At 44.0% G+C, this 13,926-nt stretch overlaps 1 protein-coding gene across 1 annotated transcript in view; it reads right to left on the bottom strand.

Annotated features, from left to right (window-relative positions):
* The window catches only part of LOC309564269 (uncharacterized protein), a gene marked incomplete at its 3' end in the record, with an annotated part of 105,503 nt that extends 95,377 nt beyond the window's left edge, over positions 1-10,126 (bottom strand). The window contains exon 1 of the mRNA XM_082268892.1: positions 10,089-10,126. Within this exon, the coding sequence (XP_082125018.1) occupies positions 10,089-10,093 (5 nt within the window). The 5' untranslated portion in view covers positions 10,094-10,126. The remainder of the gene's footprint in view (positions 1-10,088) is intronic.
* Positions 10,127-13,926: the final 3,800 nt, after the last annotated feature.

Genomic DNA, 13,926 nt, shown 5'->3' with positions numbered 1-13,926 from the left:
GGCCGAGACTGCAGCAGAAGAGGAAGCAGGAGGAGCCAGAGACCTTTCTTGGTTTTTGAGGTGTCTACTCCACTGCAGCTCGTGCTTTGCACTTGGATGCCTGGTCATGCAGGTTGTGCTCAGGTTGAGAAGGTTTATGCCTCGCTTCAGGCTCTTATTGCACAGCGTGCAAACCACTTGTGTCCTGTCATCAGCACATTATCTGAAGAACTGCCACGCTAGGGAACTCCTTTAAGCTGGCTTTGGTGTGCTCGGTCCCTTGCTGCATTGGGCAGTAGCAAGCGTAGTGTCTAGGGCACGGCCGCTCCGCTTTTGCACCCTGCTCCCTCTTCTGCTGTGCTGGTGGCTCTGTGCGACCACTGCCTCTTCCTCCAAACTACTCAGGTCACCTGCATGACATTCATTCCATGTGGGGTCGAGGACCTCATCGTCCTCCACATCATCTTCCACCCAGTCTTCACCCCTGCCCTCCTTGTCGGTCTCCACAATTCAGAATTCCGCAGCAGTTGGCACCCGTGTTTCATCATCATCCGAGACGCGCTGCGATGGTCCTCCCATGTACTCATCTTGAGACATAAGTGGTTGGGCATCGGTGCACTCAATCTCTTCCACTTCTGGGGCAGGGCTAGGTGGATGGCCCTGGGAAACCATGCTAACAGAGTCATCAAAAAGAAGTAGAGACTGCTGCATGATTTGGGGCTCAGACTGCTTGGCTGATTTGCAAGGGGGTGAGGTGAAAGATTGATGGACATCGGCTGCAGGTGGCAACTCTGACCTTTCAGCAGTAGACTGGGTGGGAGACAATGTGAAGGAACTGGAGGCACTGTCAGCAACCCAATCTACTATCGCCTGTACCTGTTCTGTCCTCAACATTTGTAAAGGCGCATTAGGCCCTGCCAAATACTGCTGCGGGTTCTGTCGCCTACTCGCAGCAGAGAAAGGTGTTTCACTTGTGTGTGGAGCTGGCACAGATCGACCACGTCCTCTCCTTGCAACAGGAGCTTCACCAGCAGCACCACGACCCGGGCCACGTCCCTTATTTGACCTTCTCCTCATATTTATCGAATTTTGGATCTTCCCCTAAATGGGTTTTTATTGCAAAGCAGAATACAACAGCAGTATCCAATGGGTGTATCTCACTGTAACATATGCAGACTAGGCTGCAATTTATTTTTTTCCCCTAAATGGGTTTTTATTGCAAAGCAGAATACAACAACAGTATGCAATGGGTGTATCTCACTGTAACATATGCAGACTAGGCTGCAATTTAATTTTTTCCCCTAAATTGGTTTTTATTGATAAGCGGAATACAACAACAGTATGCAATGGGTGTATCTCACTGTAACATATGCAGACTAAGCCACAATTACATATTTTCCCCCTAAATGGGTTTTTATTGCAAAGCGGAATACAACAACAGTATGCAATGGGTGTATCTCACTGTAACATATGCAGACTAGGCTGCAATTAAAATTTTCCCCTAAATGGGTTTTTATTGCAAAGCGGAATACAACAACAGAATGCAATGGGTGTATCTCACTGTAACATATGCAGACAAGGCTGCAATTCAATTTTTTCCCCTAAATGGGTTTTTATTGCAAAGCGGAATACAACAACAGAATGCAATGGGTGTATCTCACTCTAACATATGCAGACTAGGCTGCAATTCAATTTTTTTCCCCTGATTGGGTTTTTATTGCAAAGCGGAATACAACAACAGAGTGCAATGGGTGTATCTCACTGTAACATATGCAGACAAGGCTGCAATTCAATTTTTTTTGCCTAAATGGGTTTTTATTGCAAAGCGTAATACAACAACAGAATGCAATGGGTGTATCTCACTGTAACATATGCAGACTAGGCTGCAATTCAATTTTTTCCCCTGAATGGGTTTTTTTTGCAAAGCGGAATACAACAACTGTATGCAATGTGTGTAACTCACTGTAACATATGCAGACTAGGCCGCAATTCATTTTTTTTCCCCTAAAAAACATAGGGTTATTAAAAAACCCATTTGAATGAAAAACTGAAAAATATTTTTTTTCCCTAAAAACTGAAAAAAAAAATACTTTTTCCCTTACATTGGTGCTTTAGATTAGAAAGGCTGTGTCTAAACACTGTATGTCAAAGTAATAAAAGAAGGAATAAAGTTTTTTTCTGTTTTAAATCCAGATTAAGCAGACACATATGCACTGAGCTTGCATTACATGGCTGCTACACGCCACACGCAGCCCACCTAACAGACTGATAAAAGTTTTTTTTTCTCCCTCCTCCTCACTGGGCTCAGGTCAGGGCAAAAAGATTGTACACTGCACCCCCACACAATAAAATCAATGTCGATCGCTGTCTGATTAAAGAAGAATCTTCCTATTCTTTCCCTGAAAGCAATCTCCAGCCTGCCCCTACAATAATCTCCTATCTCTCCCTTAGCAGCAGCAGGAACCTGTCCCTAGTATAGTTAAAACCGCGCCAAAACATGTAATAAATTACCGAACAACAGACTGTATCCCGAACATACAGTGAAATGTTCGGGTCCGTGTCCGGGTACGGAATACCCAAAAGTCTGGTAAGATCCCGAACAAATACAGTACGGGTTCGCTCAACCCTAGGGATAATAGATTACCCAAAGTTTTAGCACGCCGACTGGAGAATTTACAACCTGCTGATATTAAAGGGACAAGATCTTTATCCGTTGAAAGTAAAGGTAAATATTTAAGTATGATGTTCTTAATTAAACCAAATTCTAATGAATAGGTAGTGACAAAAGTGACAGGACTTTTATCATTTGATATTGGCAGTTGTTTAGTACTTTTCTTTTTTCTCCTGTGTTTGTCCAGACCAGAACTTTTTAAAAGGGAGGTTTTTTCCCACTCAGAGGCCAGACGAACTGCTCCACTGATGTGCTGTTCATTGTCTCTCTTTGAGTCTTGAAGTAATGATTTTACATTCATTCACAAATGCATCTTCAGTTGAGCAGTTATGTCTGGCCCTGATAAACTCTCCCACTGGTATGGAGCACGTGTGCGCTTGGTGGCAACTGGAAGCCAGAAGTAGAGTTCGCTGCACATTTCTTACGATAGGTGTAAGTGTGGACAGTACCAAGGGCACTGTCCCCCACTAGAGTTAAGTCCAAAAAATTAATGGTATCCATTGAAGACTCAAAACTGAATTCAAAGTTCAACGGATTATCATTAACAAAAGAAACAAAGGATGCCAGACCTATGCCAGAACTGTCCCAGACTAAGAGCAGGTCATCTATGTAGCAACCGTTCCACTGTATGGAACAAGCACATGGGTTGTCGTGGGAGAAGAGAAAATTCTCCTCCCACCAACCTATGTACAGGTTCGCCAGGGACAGTGAGAATTTAGCGCCCATAGATGCACCCCTACACTGCAAGTAATAATTCTGGTCAAAGATAAAATAGTTACGTGTCAGTAGAAAGTCCACTGCCAAAATCAAAAAATTCCTTTAAATCATTATTATATTTATACTGTAATATGTAAGATGGAATCTAGGGGCCTCAAGTGCAAGATTGTGGGGAATGCATGAGTACAGGGATTTGACATCTAGCATTTATATCCATCTATATTGGCTCTTCTATTTAACATCCTGTATGTGTCTTTATACTGTAGAGGTGTCCTTTTATATAACCTGGTAGTCTTAACACCAAAGGTTGAAGATACTGATCTATCCCAGAGGTGTAACTACAACCCTCAGGGCCCGGGTGCAAGAAACCATGAAGGCCCCCCCCCCACCGGCCCCATCCCAGGGCCCCTTCTCATGTTCTGCAGTGGGCCACCCCCTGCCGTCTTGAGGCCCCCACATGCTGGTGGAACACCAGGGCCCAGTCGCAAGTGCGACCTTTGAGACTCTGGTAGTTCTGCCACTGACTTTACTATTACTAGGGGGCATTTTGGAGGATGTAAGGGAGCACTTTGGAAGATATAAGGGGGCACTCTGGAGGTACTAAAACAGTACCTCCAGAGTGCCCCCTTGCATCCACCTGAGTGTCCCCTTGGGATCAGTAGTAGTGGTGGTGAAGGGGGTGGGATCCATGGCAGTGGTGGTATAGAGTGGGCTGGGATCAGTGGCAGTGGTGGTGGTGTGGGAGGTGGGATCATTGGCAGCAGTGGTGGTGGTGAGGGAGGTGGGATCAGTGGTAGCAGAGTTGGTGGTGAGGGGGGTGGGATCAGTGGTGGTGGTGAGGGGGGTGGGATCATTGGCCCGCTGTGGTGGTGGTGAGTGGGGTGGATCAGTGGCAGCGGTGGTGAGGGGGATGGGATCAGTGGCAGCGATGGTGATGAGGGGGTGGGATAAGTGGCAATGGTGGTGGTAGTGAGGAGGATGGGATCAGTGGCAGCGGTGGTTAGGAGGATGAAATCAGTGGCAGCGCTGGTGGTGAAAGGGGTGGGATCTGTGGTAGCAGCGATGGTGGTAAGGGGGGTGGATCGTTGGCCGTGGTGGTGGTGAGGGGGGTGGGATCTGTGGCAGTGGTGGTGAGGGGGGTGAGATCAGTGGCAGCAGTGGTGGTGTAGAGGATGGGATCAGTGGCAGCGCTTGTGGTGAAGGGGGTAGGAACTGTGGCAGCAGCAGTAGTGGTGAAGGGGGTGGGAGCTGTGGCAGCGGTGGTGGTGAGGAGGGTGGGATTTGTGGCAGTGGTGGTGCCATCCTCCCCCAACCACTGCTGCCTCTTACGGATCCCAGCCCCCCACCACCACAGATCTCATCCCTTTCCCCACCCCATCACCTCTGAGATATGTGGTGGTGGGGGGGGGGGGGGGGGGGTCGGTAAGAGGAAGCAGTAGTGGAGGATTGGATCAGTTGCACTGACTCCTTGCAATTAATCACTTAATCAGTCGTGTGCCTCCAGGGATGCCTCTGTGTCATGGGGTTGCCTCACAGAAGGGAGAGCTACTCCTCCTTCACTCTATTGGTCCTCAGTTGCTCAGCTGATGCCTCCCTTTCAGCCTATCAGTGTCTGCAAGATCAACAGGTATTTTCTGTATTTGCTGAAAATGTTTTTAGCATTAGATCATTTTCTTTTTCTTGGGGAGGGGGGTTCAGCCTTGGGTACCCAGAGGAGAATAATTGGCATGCCTGCCACTCTGTGACAAATTGTGGGTATGGCACAATTAACTGTCACCTTAACTAATAGATATTCTCGCTATCAGAGTTGGGTAAACTGTATGTAGATTCAGCTACATACAGGATACAGTTCTGTGTTCCAGCAGTAGGATGGGAACTTCCGGCCATGTTCTCAGAATAAAATTGAGTCAGGTTGAGCACTCAGCCATTCACAGGACACCTTGTATTTTATCAACGAATACAAAGCTTCCTCTGATTAGCTGAGGTGAGGTTGTGACATTATCCACCCTCCTTAGACAATCAGAGGAAGCCTTATATTTGTTGGTAAAATTAAAGGTGTCTTGTGAATGGCTATGCATGCAACCCAACTCTATTTTGTCCTGAGAGCTGCATTCTGCTGCTGGAACACAGTATCATATTTCCCAACTTTTGAACTTGACAATGAGGGACAGCAAAGGAAATGAGTGACATGTGGCGCATGCAACGTGCTGTGACAAAAAGTGGGCATAAGGGGCAGGGTCACGTGAGGACGGGAGTCACCGCTGGCAGGAGAGAGGGCAGGGGTCACCACTGGCAGGAGACAGGGCAGGGGTCACTGCTGGCAAGAGAGAGGGCAGGGGTCACCGCTGAAAGGATAGAAGAGAGGGGTCGCCGCTGAAAAGATAGAAATCAGGGGTCCCTGCAGGCAGGGGAGAGGACATGGGTCACCACTGGCAGGAGAGAGGACAGGGGTCACCACTGGAAGGATATAAAACAGGAGTCACTGCTGGCAGTGCACAGGGGTCAACGTTGGCAGGAGAGAGGACAGGGGTGACTGCTGACAGGGCATCCAGCACAGCTCCCATCCCTGCACTGTACATGCACAGCCTGAATACAGGCAGCAAGATCTCCTCCTGGGCTCTTCCCCACACAACACATAGCTGAAATCGGATTCTCTCTCACACAGCTACGTGCACTGGGTTTAGCAGGTAAATATGTTGCCCTTCTGATCTGTGGAATTCTCTGGTCAGAACGGCAGCGCAACTGTAGTCACCATCTACACATAATGCAGTGCATATTGCTGTGTGAGAGAGAATCGGATTTCATCTCTGTACTGTGTGGGGAAGAGCTGCAATTGCTATTGTAGAGGTCAGGATGTATGTACTACTAATTATATAGCATAGGTAAATATAAATATACAAATCTGCAGTATATGTAGCATATTTTATTTGCAGTTTTGTCTTTTGTTTATACTTAGTATACCAGTAGATTAAAATGGAAAGACAATGGTTCTCAACCTTTTGATACTTTGGTCTCCCTATAAGGTACTTTACTGTAATTTAATCGACCCCTGTCAAAGGTGAATGAAGAGGAATAAGGTAAAACTTGTCTTGAACAGCAGGTGCCACTGTCAGTATACAGTGTTCAAGTTAACTTTAGACATACACTGTATTACCAAAAGTATTGGGACACCTGCCTTTACACGCACATGAACTTTAATGGTATCTCAGTCTTAGTCCATAGGATTTAATATTGCTGTAACAGCTTCAACTCTTCTGGAAATGCTGTTCATGAGGTTTAGGAACGTGTCTATAGGAATGTTTGACCATTCTTCTAGAAGCGCATTTATGAGGGCAGGCACTGCTGTTGGAGAGAAGGCCTGCTCTAATTCCTCCCAAAGGTGTTCTATCAGCTTAAGGTTAGTGCAGGCCAGTCAAGTTCCTCCACCCCAAACTCTCTCATCCATGTTTTTATGACCTTGCTTTGTGCACTGGTCCAAATCATTTGGTGGAGGGGGGGGGGGGGGGGTTATGGTGTGGGGTTGTTTTTTAGAGGTTAAGCTTGGCCCTTTAGTTTCAGTTCAGATGAACATCGGCCGGGGCGGTTCGCGAGCGCCAGCTGCAAATTTTCTCAAAAGTCCGCGAACTGCGAGTTTGCGGCGGGCCCCATTGACTTTAATGGGAGGCGAACTTTGAAAACCTTTAGGTCATATTTGCAGCCACAAAAGACATACTAGCTGTGCACAAATAGTCCCAGCACATGGACAATGTCATAACAGAAGTATTGCAATTGAAAAAGTTGCCCTAAATTTTATTTTTTACAGCAAAAAATATATATTTTTTTTTCATAAATCAGCCAGAACTGACAGCAGCCGGTAAATACATTGTCTAATACATATAGGGTCCATTCACACATCTGTGACAACCACTGGATACCTGCCCCTATAGTAAAAAGACTGTAATAGACCCTAAAATGACATTGGAGCACCTTAAATGACTTTTGTGGACATAGACATAGCGATTTGTGTGAGATCAAAATTAGCGATTTGTGTGTGACTGCAGCAGATCTCTAACTGCCCCTAAAGCAACCACAGGATACCTGGCCCCTATAGTAAAGAGACTGTAATAGACCCTAAAACGACATTGGAGCACCTTAAATTACTTTTGTCGACATTGACATAGCTTATTTGTGTGAGATCAAAATTAGCGATTTGTGTGTGACTGCAGCCGATCTCTAACTGCCCCTAAAGCAACCGCAGGATACCTGGCCCATATAGTAAAGACACTGTAATAGACCCTAAAACAACATTGGAGCACCTTAAATGACTTTTGTGGACATTGACATAGCAATTTGTGTGAGATCAAAATTAGCGATGTGTGGGTGACTGCAGCCGATCTCTAACTGCCCCTAAAGCAACCACAGGATACCTGGCCCCTATAGTAAAGACACTGTAATAGACCCTAAAACGACATTGGAGCACCTTAAATGACTTTAGTGGACATTGACATAGTGATTTGTGTGAGATCAAAATTAGCGATTTGTGTGTGACTGCAGCCGATCTCTAACTGCCCCTAAAGCAACCACAGGATACCTGACCTCTATAGTAAAGAGACTGTAATAGACCCTAAAACGACATTGGAGCACCTTAAATGACTTTTGTTGACATTGACATAGCGATTTGTGTGAGATCAAAATTAGCGATTTGTGTGTGACTGCAGCCGATCTCTAACTGCCCCTAAAGAAACCACAGGATACCTGGCCCCTATAGTAAAGAGACTGTAATAGACCATAAAACGGCATTGGAGCACCTTAAATTACTTTTGTGGACATTGACATAGTGATTTGTGTGAGATCAAAATTAGCGATCTGTGTGTGACTGCAGCCGATCTCTAACTGCCCCTAAAGCAACCACAGGATACCTGGCCCCTATAGTAAAGACACTGTAATAGACCCTAAAATGACATTGGAGCACCTTAAATTACTTTTGTGGACATTGACATACCGATTTGTGTGAGATCAAAATTAGCGATTTGTGTGTGACTGCAGCCGATCTCTAACTGCCCCTAAAGCAACCACAGGATACCTCTCCCTAAGCTCAAAAGATACTAGACCTATACCGAAATACCAGCCCGGGAAAGGACTTTTGTGGACATTGACAGAGCGATTTGTGACTGCAGCCGATCTTTAACTGCCCCTAAAGCAACCACTGGATACCTGTCCCTAATCTCAAAAGAGACTGTAGAAGGCCTATACCGAAATACCAGCCCTGAAAAGGACTTTTGTGGATCTTCACAACGCTATATGTGTCTAGCAAACTCTCCCTAATGAGCACAGCAGACCTCTCCCTACACTGGCAGAAAGCGGAATGTGAAATGGCCACCAGATCGGGTCTATTTATAGGGTAGGGGGACTGTCCATGTGCTGGAATGTTTCAATTGGCTGTTCCGTTCCACCTGACGGCTGTGTCATGGGTCAAAGTTCTTCTGAATGAAAAAGAAAATGGCGGCGCGGACATATTCGCGAACATCTGCAAAAGTGTGACTTTTTGCGAATTTGCGAACAAGCAAAATTCACCGCGAACCGACCGCCGGGCGAACCGCAAGGACATCTCTACGCTTAAGGCTTCAGCATACCAAGACATTTTGGACAATTTCATGTTCCCAACTTTGTGGGAACAGTTTTGGGTTGGCCCTTCCTATTCCAACATGACTGCACACCAGTGCACAAAGCAAGGTCCATAAAGACATGAATGAGTGAGTTTGCGGTTGAGGAACTTGACTGGCCTGCACAGAGTCCTGACCTGAACTCAATAGAACACCTTTGGGATGAATTAGAGCTGAGACTGCGAGCCAGACCTTTTAGTCCAACATCAGTGCCTGTCAAATGTGCTTCTGGAAGAATGGTCAAACGTTCCTGTAGACACCCTCCTAAACCTTGTGGACAGCCTTCCCAGAAGAGTTGAAGCTGTTATAGCTGCAAAGGGTGGGCCAATTTAATATTGAACCCTACAGGCTAATGCCCTGTACACACTATCAGATTATCTGAAGACTTTTGTCTTCAGATTTACCTTTTCTATGTAGTGCAAGGGCCTGCCGGATTGCATACAAATTGAAAGTGTTTAGGTTTGACCTCATATTATATGGTTTTGGTAAGTCTGCAGACAAAAGTCTTCAGATAATCTGATAGTGTGTACAGGGCATAAGACTGGGATGCCATTAAAGTTCATGTGTGTATAAAGGCAGCCGTCCCAATACATTTGGTAATAGAGTGTTTCCTTGATATAATCCTCCTACAGCAGAAAAGCAGACATAAAAAGGTCCCTTGACCCCAGACATACATCTTCACAACAAAATGGAGATCCAAATCTGGGGGCAGGAAATGTATAAATAGGTGGATTTTTCATTAATGCATTTATTTTAAGTACAGCCAAAACAATCAATTGTCTAATAATGCAGAATAAAATATAAAGGGACATTATGCAGTGGCAATATAAAAGTAGTATGCAAAACTGAAAACATCTATATATTGTATAATACTTAACAATTGTAAGGTCACAAAAAACTATTGAAAAAAAAAAAACACAAAATGTGCTGATTTTACAGCTATATAAAATAGGACCACGTAAAAAAAAAATACCCTTAGCAAACAATGTGAGTATGTACATATAGATGGCTAGAAGATATATTTAGAGCCAGAGGTGTCTGGTCACTGCTGGCACTTTGGATGATAAACGTTTATTTACCTCATTCTGCGTTGTTGTCTTTGAGTGGATTGCGTTTGCTGTTGTCGGGAGATCCCTGATGTACCTGCTGGAATCTATATATACAGATAGATTCATACCATGTGACCATGCTCTATGATAATAAAGATTTTGAAGAATGGAAACTGAAACTTGTTGCTTATAGAGGAATTATCTGGGCAAACAATTGCCAGAGCAGCTCATGAAGCTACTATCAGCTCTGGGGGTGGAAAGGGACTTCATTACAGGGGTTGCTGAGAAATTTTGAACATATAAAATCTGTGTACATGTGAAAATAAGGATTGCAGAGGTCACTGATAACACTGACGCTGTACCCCATGTGACATTTCAATTAAAAAGAGCTGACTTCAGATGTGCCCAAGGAGACTTGGGAATTGGTGTTGTGGTGCTGTGCAGTGAGGAAAATGTGTTTAACTTTATCTTAAAGCGGAGTTCCACACAAAAGTGGAAGCCCCGCTTTTCTGCTTCCTCCTCTCCTCCGGTGCCACATTTAGTACATTTCAAGAGGCGGGGGGGAACGGGTACTTGTGTTTCCCAATTTTGGGAGACCTAGCTGCAGCGAGAAACGGTGAGGTCCCGCAGAAGTTCGGCCCCCCTCATCCTTCCCCTCGCCGCCGGGCCATTCACAAAGCGCAGCGAGCTTCGGGCAGTAGGGTACCGGCTGTGAAGATACAGGGTTTCACTGCCAGTTCCCCCTATAGGCTATGGCGGCGGCAGCATCCAAGAGCCGATGGAAACACTGGCTGGGGTGCCAACATTGCTGTATTCGAAGACAGGTAAGTGTGCTTATATTAAAAGACAGCAGCTACAAAATTTGTAGCTGCTGACTTTTATTTTTTTTTTGTGGTGAAGCTGGACCTCCTCTTTAAGCTGGCTATAGACAGATTGAAATTTGGACGCTTCAGCAAGGACAAAGAGACACAACCAGACAAAAAAGTGAGGGTACATCTCAGAACAATAGATAGTAGTAGAACCCAACAGAAGTTCTAATCCTTCATCAAATGTGTGAAAAAAGAGGGAAGTGATTGGCGCTGCCAAATAGGGATAAGGTAATAAGAAATTAAGACTGTACAGTAAACCCCCCTCCATTGCGGGGGTTACGTTCCGGACCCAGCCGCGAAAAGTGATATTCCGCGAAATAGAAAAACCCTATTAAAATGCATTGTAGGCATGATTTTTTTACTGTCACTGTACGTGTAGAAGCATTTTAAGGTCTTTAAACACACTTTTAAAACAATAGAAACTCATTTAAACACATAAAAGATACTTAGAGACAGAGCAAGAGCTATGAAAAACACAAAAATCTTTCATTTTTAATGATTTATATAGTAAAATAACATTACAAAAAAAAACGCGAATTACCAGGACCGCAAAAACTGAACCGCGATGTAGCGGGGGATTACTGTATTACTTAATGGTGGTCGGTCACTCCTCAAATATGTTGCCAGGTGATTTTAAAAATTGCACATCTTAGAGAATAAAATATAATTCCTTAATTGTAATTGGGTGGTAATTGGATTGTATGGAAAGTAGTGATTGAAAGGTTAAAATTAAAAGTTAAAATGTATGTGCATCCGTATTAGGTAAAAACATAAACACTCCAAAGAATATAGATGTGGTGTAAGTAATCCAATGTATAGTAGAAAATGTAGAGGTGGTGCAAAGGTAGCTGTGTACGTATTACTATAAAAAAAATATATAAATAAGAGTGTGTGCAAAACCAGCAATAAACCTGTGCAAATCTAGCGGTATAAGGGTCCTTTCACACGGCCGCTCCGCTGCTTTCCGTGTGTCCGCAAATCATCCTATTTTTTTGCGGATGATTTGCGGACATCAATGTAAGTGAATGGCACTGCGGGTGTCAGCGGAATACCATCCGCTGACACCCGATTTTCCTCCTGTCAGTTCTGTTCCGTTTTTATGAACGGAACAGAACCCTATTTTTCCTTCCGTGTAAAAAACGGAAAGGAAGGAAAATCGGATGTCAGCGGTGTCATCCGCTGACATCCGCAGTGCCATAGACATACATTATGTCCGCATATCATCCGCAAAAGGATGGCGGATGACAGAAATGTCATCCGCTCCGTGGAAAAAAAAAAAAAAAAGTCCCGCAGCGGACCTTTCACACGGAGCGGCCGTGTGAAAGGAGCCTTAGTAAATGTACTACCAAATATGTGTAAATAAGCTAACAAATAAATATCTATGTGCTAAACCAGCAATAGACCTGCGTAACTCTAGCAAGATAAATAAATATATTACCAAATATGTGCAAATCCGCTGACCATTATATATGTGGAAAACCCGCAGTAAAATCGTGCAGGTCCAACGAAATAAATAAATAAATAAATAGGTGTATCTCCAAGTGTGTGCAAATCCGCTGTCTAAGTGCATATAGTCATATGTGTATGCAGCACGTAGTAATAAGTGTGCATGTGCATATAAATACCAAAGTTAGGGAATAAAATGCAGTAATAGGTACAGGTAAATGGAAAATGTGCCTTACTTGTAAACAAGGAAAATATATATATATATATATATACTCATACACTTGAGGTGTATATAGCTCTAATGGTAAAAATACAGTAGAATTTATGTGCAAGCTCAGCAAAAAAGATAAATATAGCTGCCCATATGCGGATGCAGCAGTGCAACTTTAGAAGGTAAAAAAGTGCAGGCTCAGCAAAATAAATAAATGTAACTATGGTACCCAAAATTCTCTATAGACAAAGTTTGATTTTACAGATCATAGGATTAGAACTAAAAATGAATTATGGTCATGCAGCTCCCCTCGCAGCCCCCCTAAATACTTACTTGAGCCCGATCTCGGTCCAGCGCCGTGCACGTCTACAGCAGCTCCTCACAGGCTTGGTTGTAGCTTCCTGTATTCTCATTGCTTTGTTTTTTTTTTTTTGTCATTTCAACCCTCTTATTGGCTCCTGGGTAATGAGTGTCATTAATCCCAGGAGTCAAGGCACTTCCGCATTGTAGCATCACAGTATTTCCAAAATGGAAATGACACGATGCAAGGCGGAGATAAGCGCTGTGCGCTTGCTTGAGATTGGGAGGTGCATGCTGGGTAGCCAGCAGACCTGAATCCCAGAACAAGATAGCAGTGGCCTTCAGCTGCCCACACTGAAGAGGGGAGCATGCTTGAGGGGGACTGCAAAGTACATTTTTTAAACAAAATTACATTTACAAAACCTACATTTTCTAATAATGCTGATTGGTGTAGGATTAAGTGCAAACAACATGGGGTGTTTAAAAAGAAAAGAAAATGCTGGAACTCTGCTTTATTTTTTTTCTGTGACCGGCCTGGTTCAGTAATTCATGGTGTATACACAACAGTAATGGAAGGCTTGAATACACAGATGTCAGGGGTCACCCTAGGGTGTGCACACATCTGTTAATGCTGTGTGAATTCTGTGAAGGATATTTATTGAGCTGTACCCTGACAGTTATCTAACTTTTCCCCAGGAGCTGTGACTGGGCTGAATATATCTATATCCAGACAGGTTCACTTTAAACATCTATATGAAATGTGGCTGCACTTTGTACAGTTGATAACATAGATGACCTAAAACAAATGCTACATTGATTATGCTATCTCTGTCATCCATAATTATCTGAAAAGCTAGGTTTTTTTTACTTTCCACTCTCCAGTTGTTTTCCTGTTGGGTTTCAGTTATGTTTCTCCATCCTAGCTCATATTCCTTCTGCAGCCAGTTCTTTGCCAAAGTGATGTAACAGAATAAAGTTAATGTGACAGTTTTTTTCCCCCATTATTTATTTGATATCATTCCCTAACACTCAGTTTTTTCCA

Source organism: Pelophylax lessonae (genome assembly GCF_965119305.1).
Source record: "Pelophylax lessonae genome assembly, chromosome: 9".
NCBI classification, from domain to species: domain Eukaryota; kingdom Metazoa; phylum Chordata; class Amphibia; order Anura; family Ranidae; genus Pelophylax; species Pelophylax lessonae.
Note: the sequence above shows the minus strand (reverse complement) of the source record. Positions and strands in the feature narration are given on the sequence as shown.